Source organism: Channa argus, chromosome 17, assembly GCF_033026475.1.
Source record: "Channa argus isolate prfri chromosome 17, Channa argus male v1.0, whole genome shotgun sequence".
Taxonomy (NCBI): domain Eukaryota; kingdom Metazoa; phylum Chordata; class Actinopteri; order Anabantiformes; family Channidae; genus Channa; species Channa argus.
The window spans coordinates 20,644,603-20,663,692 of record NC_090213.1 but is presented as its reverse complement, the minus strand read 5'-3'; the positions used below and the strand labels follow the sequence as shown (position 1 = coordinate 20,663,692).

At 38.8% G+C, this 19,090-nt stretch overlaps 1 protein-coding gene across 13 annotated transcripts in view; it reads left to right on the top strand.

The window, feature by feature from the left end:
- The first annotated feature begins 382 nt into the window (after positions 1-382).
- Positions 383-19,090, top strand: part of map3k7 (mitogen-activated protein kinase kinase kinase 7) — a 36,429-nt gene continuing 17,721 nt past the window's right edge. For 2 of the 13 annotated variants that reach the window (XM_067481624.1, XM_067481628.1), the window contains exons 1-5: positions 383-1,277; positions 1,418-1,528; positions 4,575-4,640; positions 4,802-4,847; positions 10,804-10,942. In XM_067481624.1, coding sequence (XP_067337725.1) covers positions 1,191-1,277; positions 1,418-1,528; positions 4,575-4,640; positions 4,802-4,847; positions 10,804-10,942 — 449 coding nt within the window. In that variant the 5' untranslated portion in view covers positions 383-1,190. Of the gene's footprint in view, positions 1,278-1,417; positions 1,529-2,696; positions 2,799-2,859; positions 3,144-4,574; positions 4,641-4,801; positions 4,848-10,803; positions 10,943-19,090 lie in introns of those variants that run through there. The other 11 variants (XM_067481620.1, XM_067481622.1, XM_067481621.1 and 8 more) reach the window with 11 other exon arrangements.

Here is a 19,090-nt window from a genome sequence, read left to right as displayed (position 1 = left end):
AAATGGAATATGATCTGAGTTTTATCCAGAAAATATTTATCAACTGGTCCAGTAAAACTCTATGCACTATTTGCATTAAAGTTCCCAGTATCTTTCAATTATTTGCTCCATACATCACACAGGAATGTGAATTGACTTTTCAAAGTTTCTCAAAGTCTTGTCAGCCTCAATCTCTCTTAGTCAACACCAGCCACCAATAACCCTCAGTAAATATAATGGTGGGTCCTACAGTATCTTTCACCATCCTTACTACAAAGTTCAACCCAAGTCAAAATTTAGGAAAAATAAAGGAAAAACGACAAATAATCGAAGAGCGAGTATTATCGTATGCAAAGATAGAATGACATTCCGGTTTAACTTGGCGATTGGGGGACAGAATTGAAGTGAGCACACACTTCCTGATGGAGCTGCTCTTGCGAAGAATAAAAACACACTCCTAGCAAGTCTGCTAGACGAGTTATGAAAAGTTATGTTTGGCTATCAAGTGAAAAATGAAAGTGTATTATTTTAAAAATGGACGTTATTTTTCGGATTTCCGTACATGAATAGTAGAACACATCCCCATGTCCAGAGAGTCGGCACTGGTCTCAAGTCAACTGCGAAGGGTTGGATTGTTGAAGCTAATAAGTCCCGGTACCTAGCGTTAGCAACCAGGCCAGTAATCTAGCTAGCAGCCGTTAGGCGGCTAGCCAGTGCACTCTAGGCCTTGCGCAGCTTGTTTTGACTTGCAGCTGTGGAATGGTAATATTTAACAGTGGCCAGCAGTGATTTATAACGTTACTGTCGGCCTGTAACTTGATTACTTGATTAACGTTTTGTCTGTCAGCGTTTGATCTGAAGTGATAACGTTTGTTCTTCTAAAGCATTCATAGTTAGTTCCGCTAACAATTGTGCAGCTAACATTACGCTGTAGCCAGTTGGTTCAATGCATCACACAACCTGACAGAATGCAACTTTATACCGGTTTAACTACTTCGTTTTGCAGCTCACGACAGACTATGCAATAGTTCTCAGCGAGTTACTTAAAACACACTAAGCAATTGACTCGCAGTTGAGTCGTTATGATATATGTACCGTTATTGAAGTTAATGAAGTGTATTTAAGAAAATAGGCATTAACATTACTCCTATGTTTTATTTGTCTGAAATGTGTTTTGTTTTCAGTAAGTTACTAGCTGACGTTAGCTAGTAATGTCTCTAACATCTGCCGATATGCTTGAAACACCTCCTGGATACCCATTTGAAGAAATCAACTATGATGATATTGAAGTTGAGGAGGTATGTTATTGTTTAATTATTTGTTCTGCTCATCCTCCCAGCACTGACAAGAATCAGTTATTGCTCTAAATGAATGTTCAGAGTATATGATAAAGAAGGTTGTGCCTAGCAATAACGTATTCTTAACTACCCATTTTCAGGTGGTGGGGAGAGGTGCTTTTGGGGTTGTTTGCAAAGCCAAATGGAAAGGCAAAGATGTTGCAATCAAGACCATTGAGAGTGAATCAGAAAGGAAAGCCTTTATTGTTGAGGTATTGTTGTTTTTGTATTGTTGTTTGTGTATTTTTTCAGTGCTACAACATGTTTATTTGTAAATCCGTTGAGCTCCATCAGTTTCTTTTAATGACAATGTAATCAGTAGTCGTGTTAATTGTGGGTCTTTTTTTAATTTTTGAAGTGGGGTAGACAGTGGTGTTTGTTCATTGAGCTATGTGTTTATATTTTCATGTCTTCACTTTCCTTTTAGTTACATGGCTTTTTGACAGCTCCCAAGTAAATTTCTTCTTAACTTCTTGTCTATCAAATGTTAGTGCCAAAGATCATTGTAAATTCAGTACAGCATACATAACAGCAGAATATCAAATCTTGATTTATGGAATTCGTACTTACTGAATGTCCTGATCCAGAACAAAAATTCGCTCTTAAATAATGGACTTGATTTGAATAAAAGATTCTAAAAATAATCTAAGATCTATGACAGTTTTACTAGAGTAAAACTCAATCTGTTTGAGTTTTTGGAACAACAAGGGATGCTTGTTACGTACTGGTGTGTTCAGAGTGGTATGTCTCTTACTTCACACTTGATCAGCCACAACATTAGGTACAACTATACAAATCAAATTCTACTTTATAACTTATATATTATAACTTGTCTAACTTCTTGGTTTTTGGAGGTGGTTCCACCCGCCATTTTAAATAGGATGGCAAAAGCCAGAACTAGAACCACCCTTAATATTAAGCACTCCAGTAATATTCCACCACCCACCATAACCTTAATAATAAACATATATTAGTATTACCAACTTTCAGTTTCAACAGTTTCAAACTTTTATATTGTAGACCTGTACCTAATGTTGTGGCTCCATACATCTTTGGTTTACAGAGAGTAGTGTTCTTTTAAATACTATTCCTAACCAACTTGGAAGACAGCACAACAAATTTCATTATGGCCTCCAACAGGTCAAGGTTGGCAGCGTTTTATTCTAACATTTTTGTTCACACATACACCAACTCCTAAAAATGTCAGTATAATGTCAGAATTCCGCTGCATGTCTGAAAGGGGCTTTTGTTCGCTACTAAAATATCTCTACTTTTAGCTAAAAAATGCAACAGGTGACATCACTTGGAGGAAACAGTTCAAACAGTTATCTTGTTGCTCACACTATAGAGTTTGTAATCATGGTCAACCTGCTTTTCCAGAGTTCCCCAGACGTAATCATCTGAACTCCTAATGATGGAAAACTCCTCCAGGAGATGTCATCTGGAAGAGTGACGTCAGAAGGAAGTTCTAAAAACATGAATGTACATTTACACCCTAAACTAAAGCCATAGAGAGCAAGTTGAAATTTTAAGTCACCCTTTAATTCTGTTGAGCTTTAGTGAAACTTGATATTCTTTTTCTACTGTATTTATTCATTGTAAGTTTCCTTTTTTGCATTTTGCTTTTTCCATTCCACTTTATATCCACACTGTTAGGTGCCTCTCAATGACTTTAACCTGCAAGATGCTTGGAATTTCCCTTGGGATTAATAAAGTGCCTGTTGGGTCAGTCGGTCGGTCTTTTGGCATAGCTCTCCCATGTCACCTTATTATTGTGGCTTCACTGTGAGGGCATTGGGCCACTGGGATCTCTTTTGGCTGTTAGTGGTAAGCTGAACAAAAGGCAAAATGGGGTACAGTTCTTTTGTCTGTGCTTTGTTCAGGACTTGGTCCAGCCATTCCATTTAAAACACTTTGGTTCTTGTGCAGCTGTGGACTGGCTTAGGTATGATGAACATGTGATGGAGGCTTGATTTATATATGTGTGTGTGTGTGGAGTCTATGCCATAGATCTCATGTAGGTACTGTGTCATGTCCCATATATTTTGCATGTTGCAGTAATTCTAATAAAATTAACAGTTTAGCATGTAATAACTCCAACTCCAACATGGTCTGCTCAGTTTTAGTTACTGTTGCTTGTAGTACACCAAACTCACTATAGTGGTGAAGAAAACCCTTCACAATGTCATAGAAAGCCCCAAACTGACTAGCAGTTTGGTGTTGTAATTGCATATTGGCATAGGCCATTTGCATAGCCTACTGCATAGCCTGTGTGTGTTCAATCCAGGACCATAAATCAACTTTAAACTCCATAATCCAGCCCCTAGCATCACTATGGAGCAGAGCACTTTGATGATGAACATTTGTGTACTTAAAAGTTTTTCTAGGAAGTTTACCATCTGTGAAGACAAAGTCATCCAGGTCATGGTTACCACTGAAATGCCGTTTAGCGGCAGCTAGACTTGCTTGTAGTTCCTGAAGGTGTTTCACCTCTCATCTGAAAGGCTTCTTCAGTTCCTACTAACTGGCTAGAGAGACAGGCCGATAAACTCTGTGGAGTTGTTACTTGTCAGTTTAATGGTCACCTGGGGCTTTTTGTCCCACCCAATTTTTATGTGTGTTGTTGGAGACATAGGGTTTAGAGCGTGAATGACTGTCAGGTCACCTTAGGCGTGATGAAAGAACTGCATTCTAAAGCCCCTTTCAGACATGCACTGGAATTAGACTTTTTTATTTCTTTTTTTATGGAGGGGATGTATGTGTGAACGCAAACATTATCCGGACTTAGTCCAATGTCCGTATTGTGTGCGAGAGCTTGTGCATGTTGCATGTTGCTCTGTCCCGAATGGTTGGGAGGATTAAAAGGAAGAGACTGGGCATGTTGATGAAGTTTGTATCACTCAACTGTTGTTGTTTTCCACAGCCTACATTTTTGAGTTAAGCCTTCTGTCCTCGCTAATAGCTTATGAAAATCAAGCGGCTTTTACACGTGTGGAAGGCTTCTCACTTGGGCGATCTCCCGTTGTTACATGTTACATGTCTGAAAGGCCACTCCGGACAATGGCTGATGATAAATCCTCCTAATGTTGTCCTGAGTTCATACGTGAAACAGGCATAGGGGTAAGGATTCAGGAACTCTTAGGATTAAGTCTGACGACCCTTAGAACTTCAAGCAAGTCTAGTTGCCAATGAACAGCACTTCTGGGATGACTTGCAAATGTCAGTTTGAGTAACATGTTTTTCTGCCTTTTTCTCCAGCTCCGGCAATTGTCACGTGTAAATCACCCCAACATTGTGAAGTTGTATGGCTCTTGCAATAATCCAGTAAGTTAAATTGAATTAATGTTATGCTGTTTTAACTTCATAGTCACACTGATGCTCCTGCTCCCCAGTAATGGTTTGTCCTAATATAGTCTTAGATGTTGGAATTACTGTATCTGTGTGGTTCAATCCCTGAGGTTTTGATCATTATGTTTCTCACTCAGGTCTGCCTTGTGATGGAATATGCTGAAGGAGGCTCATTGTATAACGGTGAGTAACGCTGTGCTAGGCAGCAAAACTGATGCTGATTTTGGCACACTTTGTTAAGAGTTAAATGAACACAACCCTCTCACTGTTTGCATGTTCAGTCACTTGTCTTTCTTTGATCAGCTCTTTCTGAGATTGGGTTGGTGGGGAAGGACTGTGGATTTCTTACTTACTGTATTATTATTTGTATTTTAGACCAGTTACTAGATGTTTGTTTTTTTTTCTGAAAGTTTCTACTATGCCACAGGAGAAACAGCATAAGACGCAGGATTAAACTGCAATTGTATCAATATCAATATGCATATTGTCCAAAATACAGGTGGCCATGGCCACCCTTGGCCACTTGGTAGAACTGACCATGGTGCCTTACATAAATTTACTGCACTGATGTAACTTCTATGCTTCTAGTGGTTCTAGTGGATTATGTTTAGGCAGCAAAACTTCTCCTTTTAAAGAATCATTCAGCACAACAAAAACACGGGAAGCAATATGCTGAAATTAAAAATAAAACAACAGAGCTGGACATACTCACAGCAGTGTGTAAAAAAATTGCACCTTTCCTCCCAAAGTGGAGACATGCGTTTTAATTCTGTTGCAGTTACAGAGCTAAACTCTACATTTGTTTAGCAGGAGTGACAGAATTTCAGCCATGATATTCAAAATAGAAGTGTAACAAGTGAAGACTTTGGATGACCAATGTAACATGCATAAAGCTGCTCAAGACTTCTTTTAGCCCTAGACAAGAGCCTTGGTTTAGCCTACGTTCTTTGCAGAAGTTACATTTAGGTAACATTAACTGTATCAGACCCACAAAACATCAGTGATCTGATTAATTAATATTCACTGAATTAGAAATTAGCTGCAGGTTAATACATCCTCCTAAAATACAAATGCCATTCTCCCTTACAGCAGAAGGAATATTTCTTCCAACAGATTTTATGGTCTCTAAATCTATGGAAAAATTCAATATGGCATTCGAAAGGGTATAGATTTAATAAGGAGATTTGCAATTAGATTTTTAGTGCCATAGCCTATACATATATGTCACTGTGCTTAACCATACTTCATACCTCATACTACCTGTCAGCAGTTACCTCTGCCTGCTCCTGAAATGCAAGTTGTAGCAGTCCCCAGAGTCAACAGTTTATTACACACATGTTGCTGCAGAAAACAAAATGTTTGACCATTCATGGTCAAATGATTTTAAGTCTATATGATATGTGTTTTGCTGATTCTTTAGTGTGATGTTTCTTTTTAGTGCTGTGGGATTTCAGAAAGAAGCCTTAAAGAAGGGCAAACTAAACACCAGTAGAGAGGAGGTTTCTTTAATATAAACGGTTATAGAGTGCAAGCTAATCTGACAAAATGTAGCCCAAGGGTTATTATATCTTAAAACAAAGACAAACAAGAAGGCTTTTTGTTCAGAAACATGTTTGTAAACTGAAATACAATTATTTATCAGAAGTAAATCTAAAACCAAAATTAAACTATAATGGTTGCTAAAACCAAAATGAACATGTATTTTTCAAGAAGGCCAGACCAAATCTATGCAAAGTTCTGTCTGCCTGCTCTACTGACAACTGCATGTCCCAAAAGTCTGAGCAATGTAGTGCTCCAGGACATATAATGCTGGCTTCAAATATACTGGTTGTATAAGTACATCTACATAAAATGGCACCCTTGCTTAGCCTATGTTGATTTGAAATGTCTACTGTATATGCATTTAGAAATTAATTATACACATACTTCTTTCAGTGTTGCCTTTTGTTGTATAAAAAGCTGAATTTCTTTTTCAGGCACCTATGGCATACGTTTGACAGTGTTAAAAAAAAAGCATCTCTCAGGATTAATAAAAAAGACACATTATTGGAAAAAGATAGAGAGAAAGTGTACTGAGAATGATACCAGCACCATATTCTGCAAGCTGCAGTACCAGCTTGTAACTGTAAAATGCGCTACTCGGTCTATTCATTGAGACTGGTAATGATATATTTGCCAGACTGTAGCAAGTTTTTCAAACAGTGAAAATGCTGTGTTTGATCTAAAATTCTAATCTCCACAGACTGTGCACATTAATTTGCCTAACTGTGTGACTGGGCTAAAGAAACCCATTCATATTATAAATCTACTCTGCCAATGCTGCGGGGCGTCTGTGTCGCAGGAAGGTAGAGTGGTAGTCCACCAATCTTTGATCGTTTGATCAATGATCGTTTGTTGGTTCAATCCTTGAGTGTCCTTGAGCAATATACTGAACTGCGACTTAGTTGCTCCCGATGAGTGTTGGCCAGCTACATAGCAGCTCCTCCATTATTCTATGAGTGTGTGTGTGATTGTGAGTGTGAATGGGTGAATAAGAAGCAGTGTAAAGCGCTTTGAGTTCCGATAAGTAGAAAAGCGCTATATAAGTGCAGATCATTTACCATTTACTGCCCCCACCTGATCATGAGTCTATAATAAACATATTTTGTTAACCGTACTGGGTGGAACTTGAAAACATTTTATATTAATAATGCATAACAGAATCTGTAGTCAGAGATTTAACACATCTTGATGGTCAGAATATTTTTTACACCCCACTGCTCCTTGACAACAATTTTTTTTTAAAATAAACTAAATCAAAACAGAAATTAGTCATTGAAATAAAAACTAAACTGAATCAAACCACTGGCTAAACTAACTACAACTAAACAGAATTAGGGATTTAACATAATATTAACAAATATTGAAAACAATAAACGATTATAAGTTTGCTTATCATTAATCAAAGTTATTACAGTAAGAATAGTTTGCATTTTACACTCTCTAGTATTAGTATGGTTCTGTCTATTTCCTGTAAGTCTTGTTTTCCTAGTTTTGACCATCATTACTAGCTGTAATATTACAAGCCTTAATGACAAGAGAACGAAAGCCCTTTTAGATGTTTAGCTGCTGATACTGCTGCTGTTCTGGGTCTGCAATGCTGATTTTAAACACTTAATAAACTCTTGCCTCGTGCTTTGTCTATGACCTGCCCCACATACTGTAGTCTGTAGAGTTAGGGATTATTAATTTTTACGTTAGCAAGTTTTTGGATGTTTTGGATGTAATATCTCTATCTTACCAGTTTCCCATACATGCATCCAGAAAGTATTCCCAGCGCTTAACTTTTTCCACATTTTGTGATACAGCCTTATTCCAAAATGGATCAAATTCATTATTTCTGTCGAAATTTTACTATACTACACAAACAATACTTTGAAAAATCAAATTTATTAAAAATTAAAACAAAAAATCACTTGTACATAAGTAGTCATAAGTAGTCATAGAAGCTCCCCCATCGGTGTGTGATTGAGTGAATAAGAAGCAGTGTAAAGCGCTTTGAGTGCCAATAGGTAGAAAAGCAGTATTTAAAAGACCATTTACCATGAGAAGCAAAATTCTCTGGTCTAATGAAACTGCCCAAAAATAGGTGTGCCAAGCTTGTAGGATCAGATTTAAAAAGACTTGAGGCTGTAAATGGTGCTAAAGGTGTTTCAACAAAGTAAATGTGAATACTTTTTGGATGCAGTATAAGTGTGACTATTTATTTAAATCAGAGGTAAATTGTGCTGTAAAAGATAAATTGCAAGTGATTAATATTTATATGTGAGTGTTTCATACTCCGACCTCGCCTTATATATTTTACCTGTCATAACAAGTGTGGTCGGGACAGCTATCGTTTCCATTACATTCGGATTGGAAGGTTTTCATTTTAACAAAATGTGAAAACCAGAATTATCTGCTTTGTGCTTCGCAATTACTTCCAACTACTACCAAGTTACTGAATCTCTGTCAGTTACACTTGAATTCTGAATAGTGTTGAGTGTATTTTCCCTTATGGAATAATCATGATAAAGATGGTATAACAATAGGATATTGTGTGTGTATGTGAGTTTCTGTGATTACAGTATGCACTATTTCCACTAGGATTTCTTCAATGCCTGTAGAATATTTATAGACAGAACTATTCATTAATTTGTGTAATTGATAGGGATTTACATTAGTGTTTGCAGTTGCCTGATCAGGAAAGTGAAAAATAAATGTGATGATCTGCAGTGTTTCCCCAACGGAGATTTCTGTGTGTCTCTCGACCACAAATTGGTTAAAATCTGATTTTATTGTAAAGCTGCGAGCGAACGTTGAGCAGCTGCCTGCCAATTAAATGTGTACTGTGTAAATTTGGCAAATTATCTGTGTCGTTAACAAAGTGTAGAAAATATTTATTGAGCAGCTTCACATTTTGATGATGGTATAGTTGCAGATCAATGCTATTCCTGGTTAACACAGAACTCAAGGATGCATCAAAAAACACACACACAGTCTTTAAAAGACCAAACATGGCTGCTGACAGAAGAAAGCTGAATTTTTATTTAGAAAGAAGAACAACAACGACAACCTTTATTCATTGAGGACATATACATATTGCGCATACATGTTACACTGAAATTCTTCCTCTGCATTCAACCCATCCCCCCTTGGGGGAGCAGTGGGTAGCCACAGGGTGGCACCCAGGGAGCTAACACTGACTGCCTCACTCAGGGACACACCTGGTGTATAATCTGGGATTTGATCCGGCATTCCTGCATCCCATCCTGCTGCTCAACCTATTGATCTACCAGGCTGCTAAATAGGTTATTTTATATAAAAGTGCCACAGCAATATAGCTGTGTCATAGTTAACATTTTTATTTGTTTGTTTGTTTTTTGGTTACTATAAAACGCACTTTAATATAGGGGCGGCTATAGCTCAGTTGGTAAAGGCAGTTGCTTACAGACCACAGGGTGATCCCCGGCCCTGGCTATATGTCGAAGTGTCCCTGGGCAGGACACTGAACCCCTAACAGCTGTGCAGTGCCGGTCCAAGCCCGGTAGAAATTTGGGAGGGTTGCGTCAGGAAGGGCATCCGGCGTAAAAACTGTGCCAAAATCAACATGCGGAACTCATGGGATAAGCCGAAAGGAGAGTAGTAGTAGTAGATAAAACGCACTTTAATATATAAGTACTATAAGTATCACTGGTAAATTAAAGATACTTGTAACTGAAAACTAACTCTATCGGTTTCCCTTGGGCAGTTGTTATTAAGGAGGTATTCTCTGATAACTCAAATGAGTGTGAAAATACCATGACTTGAGATTTATCTGCATTTAAGTACTGCGTCATCAGCATAAAAATGATACAAGGCATTTAATAGGTTGTCAAACACATTTGAATATAAATAGAATAGAGTGGGTTCTAAGACTGAGCCCTGTGGCACTCCTTAAGAGACTCCTAGGAGGGAGGAGGTAGAACCAGCCATTTGAAAACACTGCTCTATTTCAAAGATAGTCAGTAAACCAAAAACGGGCTTGGTCTGACAAACCAATCTGTAATAAAGATTTGATCAAACATGTGCAATCAAAAGTGTCGAATGCCTTGGAGAGATCAATAAAAAAGCAACACAATATTTTTTACAATCCAGCAACTGAGTAACAAACAGTGTTGTGCTGTTTTCTGAAACCAGACTGGAAATTGGTTAAAATACTGTTTCTAGAAACACCTTAAGTTGTTCACTAACTAATAACTTTTTTGCTAGACACATAATTTAGAATATTAGTCTGTAATTTCCCAAAGTTTTCAGGGTTTGGAATCTTTTGGACATTAATGGGCTACCGTAATGTCTGAAAATATATCTGCTTAAAAATGTATAGGACCATATGCACACATGGTGTATTTTTTCATTGTTTTATTAATGTTTATTAGGGTGTTTGTTCCAAATAGTGTAGAAAGCACAAGTTGCAGTGCTTAATGTTTTGGCATGAATAAGTTGCCAGGGGAAAACTGCATGAATGTAGGGAAAATACTGGCATGACAGTTTAATGAATCACCAAAGGCCTAGCTTCTTGCTTAGCTCCTCTGCAGGCTTATTGTCTATTGTGTTTGTGACTGTGCTCTCTTGTCCACAGTGCTGCATGGTGCTGAACCCCTCCCTTATTATACTGCCTCCCATGCCATGAGCTGGTGTTTACAGTGTTCCCAAGGCGTGGCCTATCTCCATGGCATGAAACCAAAGGCTCTCATTCACAGGGACCTCAAGCCACCCAAGTATGATCCTCCTCACCTTACACTTTATCTTCTGGTTCGTTGTATCAACAAAATCCTTTCACTTTTAAACTATTTTGATTTACTCCACGTCAATCAGTCACCTGATGTTGTTAGCTGTATATGTAACTGTTTCTGGGCACAGTGTTGCAAGCCACTTGATAAGAAATTTGTTTCATGAACATCATCTTGCACTTTTAATTTTTTTTTAAGGTGTTAATTTCAATTGTAACTAGGAAAGGCAATTTCTGAAGAAATAACTTGGGAGAGCTGTTAAGCTGGTGGAGAGATGCCGATCGCTCAGAAGCTGCCAAGAGTTGACAAGTTTGCATGTTTAAAGATGTAAACATGAATGCAAACAAGAGATGCAGAAAACGATGAAAGATAAATATGGACAATAGGAAAAAGAAATAAGATGAAAAAAGGAAAGAAAGAAAAGAAAGAAAGAAGTTACAGGAAAAGTTGAATTGAAAGTTTAAAGTAGAAGAAAGAAAAAAGGAAGACGTTAATAAGTAAAATGTTTATAGTAAAAGTTCAGGAAAAAACGGAAGTAAATGAGTAAGAAATTGAAATTAAAAAAGATGTTAAAAGAGAAGTTGATGTTATAAAGATAAAGTTCACCACAAACTGGCTTTTACCATTTAAATGCTAGCAATTTTGGGAAAAATGATTTTATATTGAAAGTTTGTTTTCTGTAGGTCATTGATGTGTGTTTCTGGTTAAACCTGGGCCTTTTGCTGTAGTTAGACTTCATGACAAACTTAATTCACAACTTAAATCGTGCAATTTTGAAAAACCTTTTAATAAAGAGATTTATTTTGAAAGTGCATATCCTGTAGATCAGAAATCCGTCCCTAAGTTAGAACCTGGACCTATTACTAGGTAGACTTCACAAACTCATTGTATCATTTAAACGCTTTGTAGAAGTGGTCTTAATCGAATCTGATGCTCCAGCAAATACTTCACTCCAGAGATCATTGTATGACGAACATTGAACATTTATTGTACTTGCTTTTCAACTTAGCTGATGTTGGATCAATTGTACATACAAGTTTAAGTACAGTAATCTCATAAGAACGTTCACAAACAGCTTCATCAAACGAGTTTCTCAAAGTATGGCTGAACTCGCAGAACTCTGTAAGAAATCGTGTGCCTCCACAGCTACACACTGAACCTTTTTCTTCTACCTTCCTGTGCGGTCCACACCACTTTGTAGTCAGTTCCTCTGCTCCAGCTAACATGTCACATCTGCACCCTTCAGTAGCTGAGCTGAACTGAACTCTCTCTTGCCCTTGGGAAGCAGGCAAACACTAATTTAAATCTCTATCAATAAATAAATGAATAGTTCTGTCTGTTTCCTCATTCCTGACGACATCAGTACACAGAAACATAACACGACAAACAATACAGTACAGTTCACAATACACAGTACATACTAACATACTGCAGACAACTAAGACTCAAACTGAGCAAACCCTTGGTTGGCTCATACATACCAGGCACTAATTGTGCTCCAATATTAGTAACATTTAATGTTGGAAACAATTACTAAATTACTTTGCACAAAAACTCAAAACAAATCATACAATAACCCACAAAAATCATGACTTTTCTTCTACGGTGTTCTCTTCTTTCTTCTGGTGCCAGAGCTTACCAGCACTTAACACACAGTAGGATATAAGTCTTTACCACTGTCTCAATCTGATTCTTGGAGAAGACAGATCTTCGTTATGGGTCTATCGAACTCGTTGGTCCTCGTCTTGATACGAACCTGACGGACTAGACCTTGCTCATCCTTTTATCATCACCTAGGGGTTAGGAGGCGGCGACTCATCGACAATCAACACAACTTAGTTCCCCAGGGATCATTGGAAGATGTAGTTATTGGCCGACTATTTATAATGGCTTCCACCTCGCAGAGGTGTCTGCAGACCCTCTTCATCCAAATGTCGATATTTCAATGTAGCTCTGAGAATCTTTCTAATGGATCGTGTTAAACGCTCCCATACCACTTTTGCGACACCTGGATAGAATCTTTCTGATTGCCGAGATTGCATTTGGTATCCAGTATCTCTGATGCAAGGTAGACAACACATGGATGCGACCACCATGGCCTATCCGTTTATGAATGTCCTGCAGTATAAGCTGAGATACTCGATGGCCTTAACCTCAGGGATGGCAGCTCAGCTGAGCCGTCCACCTACGCGAAGAATTCCATCCTTAAGCACTGCATTAAGTCTATGTATGTGGCTGCTCCGTTTCAATGGTTCCTTTTTTAACAGAGCTGAAATTTCATCCCCTGCTTCCTGGAGTTTAGGGTCTTCTGTCTTGTTTTGTAGTTCACAATTTTTCCTTGAAGCTGAATATCTTGGACGATATTTCCTAACACCTCCCTTTTCCTTCTAGACAATGTTAAAAGCATATCTTTCAACCTCAGAAGTCACGCTACAGCCCGCTTTAAGCGTGTCCATAATGAGTAGTACTTTATCAACCTTTGCATTATATCAGTGCTTTCTTCAACTGTGAAAACATTCACTGTGACATTTCTTTTTACGTCAGACATCTGACGTACGACATCTTCTACATTAATCTCTTGCAAGTCTGGATTCCGTGGCCACCTCTTGACTGCTTGTGTAAGGAAATCAGGTACATATGTCCACAGCTTATTTTGCAGAAAGGATTTCACGTTCTGTCCCCTTGATGCACCATCTGCCGGATTAAGGTGAGAGTTCACGTAATGCCACTGTGAAACTGTTGAGGTCTGCTGAAACGACGACACCCTATTAGCGTGTGATGTCTCGTTGTCAAATTTTTTTTTTGGGACCACTGTACTGTCAGTCCAATACAAAGAGTCTTCCAGTGGAAGCTCCAACTCCTTCCTTTGCATACGAACTACTAAGGTTGCTGCAGTAAGCTCCAAACGAGTCATGGGCTTTAGGGGGGCAACTCTTGCCTTTCCCAACACAAAGGAACTGTGAACTTGGTTACTGATGTTTCGCTGGACTAAGTATGTTACTGTCCCATAGACATCCTTGCTAGTGTCTGCAAAATGATGCAGTTGAGTAGACGGTCTGAACAAAGCCATTTGGTTTGAAACATCTCTCACTTCCAAAGTCATTTAGCTCCTCTAGTCTTTGCACCTAATGTGACCACATTTGGGTAATCCCATCCCAATCCCATCCTACAAAGCTCCTGCATTATTTTCCTAGCATATAAATTCACATGTGCAAGTTTTGCCAGTGGATCATACACTGTGCTCAACATGGATAAAATCCCTCTTCTGGTAGGGGGCTTTTGAATAACGACCCGGAACTTGAATTGATCTGACTGAATGCAGCACCCTTTCCATTGGAAGTGTATTTTGATCCAGATCCAGAGCCGTTATTTCTAGCGCCTTCTCCTCTTCCGGAATGGCTGCTAACACCATCAGATCGTTGCTGATCCACTTGTTTAACCTGAAGCCATCCATATGACATACAGTCTACAAACTGTGGTAAAGAGACTCAGCCATTTCAACAGTCTCAACCGATTTTAGACAGTCGTCTACATTCAAGTTTCACAGCACCTCATTTACTGTGCAGGCATCAAACAGATGTGTGTTGTCTTCTGCGCATTGCCTGAGTGCAGAGCTAGCACAACTGGGCGATGAAATGGCTCCATACAGATGCACCTCCATCCTGTATTCTTCCATCAGCTGACTAACGTCACCATCTGGCCACCCAAGGAATCTAAGGAGATTAGTTCCGGCTGACGAAACCTTTACCTGGTGGAACATGGCCTCCAAATCTGCCACTATTGCCACAGGCTCATGACGAAACCTAGTCAGAACCCCAATTATTGTGCTAGTAAGATCCTTGAAGGAGCTGCTCATTCAATGAGGTTCCTTGATATGACACACCACAGTCAAACACCACATGAAGCTTAAGCAACCAGACCTGTCATTGAAGTTTTGATTACATCTGCTGTTCACAAATCAGTTGAATAGCGTCGGTTCATCACTATCCACGGACTGCCTCTCCTTCTTGATCTTCACGTGCAGCAAAGTAGGGTGTGGGTGGGTAGGGTGCGTCCCTGAGCAGAACTGACAGTTTCTCAGGAAGTAGGCCCCTCAGGTGAGGCTTTGATGGTACTGGAATGGCCTGTCTTAATAAAACCAGGCTCTACACTCACATCTTTTTGTGTAGTCACTTGCTTTGCAGTACTGGTAAAGCTTTTTTTAATACCACCTACCTTCCTTAACTTGGTACCTGAAGGACTCTTTAGGTGTTCTTTAGGTTTGTCTACTATGTCCCCATAATAAGGGTGCAGTGAGATCTCAACTACATCTATAAACTTAGCATTATGATCGTGTTTCTTACCAAGATCGTAAGCCACATTCCTCCACTTCTCTCTCAACTTATATTGAAGCTTGTAAACAATCACCCGTATGTTGCTTGTAGTATTAAGCTCTTCCATGAATTCCAAATCTGCCATTGCAGATAGAAAAAGAGCGAACGAATGGAGCGCTTCACCATCTTCAGCCTTAATTGTTTGCCAGTTTAAGGCCTTTTCCATGTACGCTACTGATATCTTATATTCAATGCCAAAATGCTCCTTTAAAAGCCGCCTGACCTTTTGATCTCCTCGGCTTGGTTCCATATGAAAGCAACTTCGCACTATCTCCCTGGGTTTTCCAATTGTTTTCCGCTCCAACAGGTAGAATCGATCAACGTCATCCCCAACTCTATTCTCCACCACGTGTTTGAATACTTTAATGAAGAGACTACGAAGACCACAACAAACGCACAAAGCCAGGTCTTAAGGAAAAATGCAGGCCTCGTTGCGTCATGATGTCTGAACATCAGCAATGACAACTTCAATCTTAGTCAGGCACACACAACATATGCTTTGGATAAAGTACCTGTTGCCGTCGATGGGGCTGTACAGTTTGAAGAAGCAAGAGAAGAAACTGTTGGGGGAGTTTTTGGTGCTGGATACAGCAGGAGCACAAAGGCTGAGGCTCGCCGCTGTAATTTCCAAGCAAGGGTTGTTAACCAGTTTCCGGTTTCAAAGGGTCAAGATGTATCGTTTAGGGATGCTCAGTGTCAAAACGATTTTACTGAAATGCTAGATAAACACACAAGTAGAAAATCTGTCAGGCAAAGTGGTTGGGAACCCTGACAACAATTGCTGCCACTCTGCTGACTCACTCACACTTGAACAAACAGCTGAACAAAGGCTATAAACTACTTAGACTTAGATTTGCCTCGCAAAAAGGGCAAAATGAGAATGTATAAGTATAAATGCTATTGAAAAAAGGCCTTACCGAACACAGTGGTGTACTCAATTTGAAGATATTAAATAAAGTAAAGACATAGTGGCAATTTTGAAAAGAGAATTTCTGGACCCCGTTATAATGGCCTTTCGAGTTTTAGAAAATAATTTCTCTGCTTCTGGCCACTTACACTAAGAACCGTAAGTCCTGTCACTATGAGAGTCACATTTCCTGGAAGAACACAAATATATTTGTGTATTTGTGTATGAAAGATGAAAGTTGAGTAACTAAAAGAAGAAGAAATTTGATAAAAGTGGAAAGTGAGAATTTAGAGTGCATGTGATGTCACCCACTGGAGCTGCACCAATATTCCGCAATACACACTAATTGAAAATTTGCTAAATCAGCAAAAAGTACCTTAAACTTAACATGCCATTATTCAAAAATTATAAAAGATACAAAGAAGCTGATCAGCAGACAAAAAGTTGAAACCCGTTTTAAGTTTAAATGAATTTTCTACGCCAAAGTCTGATGTTACAGGAAGCTGATCAAAAGAGGCAAGTGGAAGGCAGGTTTCAAGTGGCTCATTCATTTTCTATGGAAATCAAAAGTGACAAGTCAAAAGTACACAATTGAGAAAAGTAATAGTAGCTAAAAGGGATCTATGTTATGGAAGTTGAACAAAGTTTTAACAACAAACCATCTAGAAGGACATAGCTACCGGAAAACTGCAAAATAATAACAATGACTAGAATGGGCATTTCCTAGAGTAAAGGTGTGATTGCTGAAAGCCAGCTGCTACGTATGCTTGCAGTCTTCCCCGCTGTGAGATTGAAAGCCCTATTTAGTGAAAGTGAAAGCACATGAAAATAAAACAATTGCAGTTCTACAAGCGTGAGTAGGAGAATTTAAAACCATTTAACAATTCAGAAGTGAAAACAGATGCAAAATAAATAATTTTACAATTGCACTTTTTAGTTGCGCCAGGTTTGAAAACACCTACATTCCTTTGTATTTATATTATCAATTGTTGGTTTTAATTAGTCAAATGGTTGTAAATGGATGTCTTGCTGCAAAATTAAGTTATCCTCAAGATAAGGGAATGGCATGCCTGTTTAGTACAGAGCCATACATGTCAATTAAGGATGCAGGTCACCCACTGTCCTACTGCCAAAGCATCCCCAGATTATCACATTTTTCCTGCCATACTTGGCCTCTTGTCTGGCACATGTTATTTGCTGGGATTAGAACACCTCAAACTTTGGCTAATTAATCCACAAGACTGGACCAGACATCCAGTCCAGTGTTTTTGCATATTGGCCATATTACCAATAATACGGTAATATTACCTTTAATACGTTTTTTTCTTTTTTCAATTCTGCTCATGAGGCCAGCTGAACTGAGACTTCTCAAAGTGACTGTGCACACTGATTTTTCTAGTTTTATTCAACGATTCAGCCAGTTTAGGAGCAGTAAGACTTCAGTTTCTCAAAGAGGACACTTGTAAGCACATGTCTTCTTGGGCAGATCTTGGTCCTTCCACTGTGTCTTCTGTCCTGATTAAATCCAGTTGCAGTATGTCTCTGGAGACTATAGTGTAAACCAGGGGTGCCCACACGTTTTTGGCTTGTGAGCTACTTATAAAATGACCAAGTAAAATGATCTACCTACTATAATAATACAAAACATATATTTATTTATGAATATATTGAGAATTCTTTATATGCACAATATATGTTGGTGTAGTTTGCATAGCTACATGAACCCATATTGCGCAATACAACTCTGTACATTTTTTTCCATTACCTTGCACTGAATAGAATTAGCCAGGGATGCATAGTCTGGACAGTAGCTGCTGATAGCCAGCCTCAAGCTGACATTTTAGGTTCTTCACCCTTCTTCTTCTCAGTTCGCTTTTCGGAGGGAAGTCAGTGTCGTAGTATTTGTAAACAGTCCGAAAATGCCGCTCCACATTTTCCTTCTTCTGTATAGCGATGACTGACTGGCAGATGAGGCAAACACACTTTGAAAATGACATAGTGAAACAAAGTCTGCCTCCCACTCCGTATGGAAGTATCCAGCTCCCCCACTAGTTTTTATACCCTTTCTTAAGTTTACAAAAAATTAATCGGACGCTATCTCGCTAGCTTGCTAGAGTTTTGCAGCACCTGGCGCTGGTGTAGGCATGCGCATGCACGGAGACCCATGTGTCACAAAAGGTCAGATGTCAGACTGGCTGCTCTGTACGTCAATCAAGTCACAAATATCAAAGTAAGGATGGACGATGGGCTGACGTCTACTTTGTTAATTCCATGTGATCTTCCCACACTGGTCGATTGCAAAGGTTCCTTTTTTTTTCATAGAGAAAAACCTTCCTTTCTCAAGACAGGTATAGACTGATGAGTTTCTGAGAAAAGCTGTTTGGCTTGTTTGGCCATTTATAGTTCTAATTTACACTTAAATGACAGGTCACCCTCCTTATGGAGAAAAAGCCAAATGAAAACTGTGTTAGTGCAAAAAAGACATCTACTGAAAGTAAAGTTTAACATGCAAATTTCATTTAAACATTATTCTGAGCTCAAGTATGCTTAAAAGTGAATTGTTTTTCATTTGGTTTTTGTGAACCATTTACAAACATTTCATTGATCAAAATCAACATTAAGTTATAGAAATACAAATGTGTGTAGGTGTTTTCAAAGCTCCTGGCAGAACCCTGTGGGAGTGGTGGGCTGATGTGTTTCCTGGATTTCCGTTGTGGAGTTTCCAGGAATGACAAGGTCAATGTGACATCTCTGGGTCATTGTACATTCATTTAAAAGGATATCCTCTATTCATTGGTTCTTACCAGGGTTCCTGCTGAGCCTATACACTTTCATTGTCTGTGATGAGATTGCATT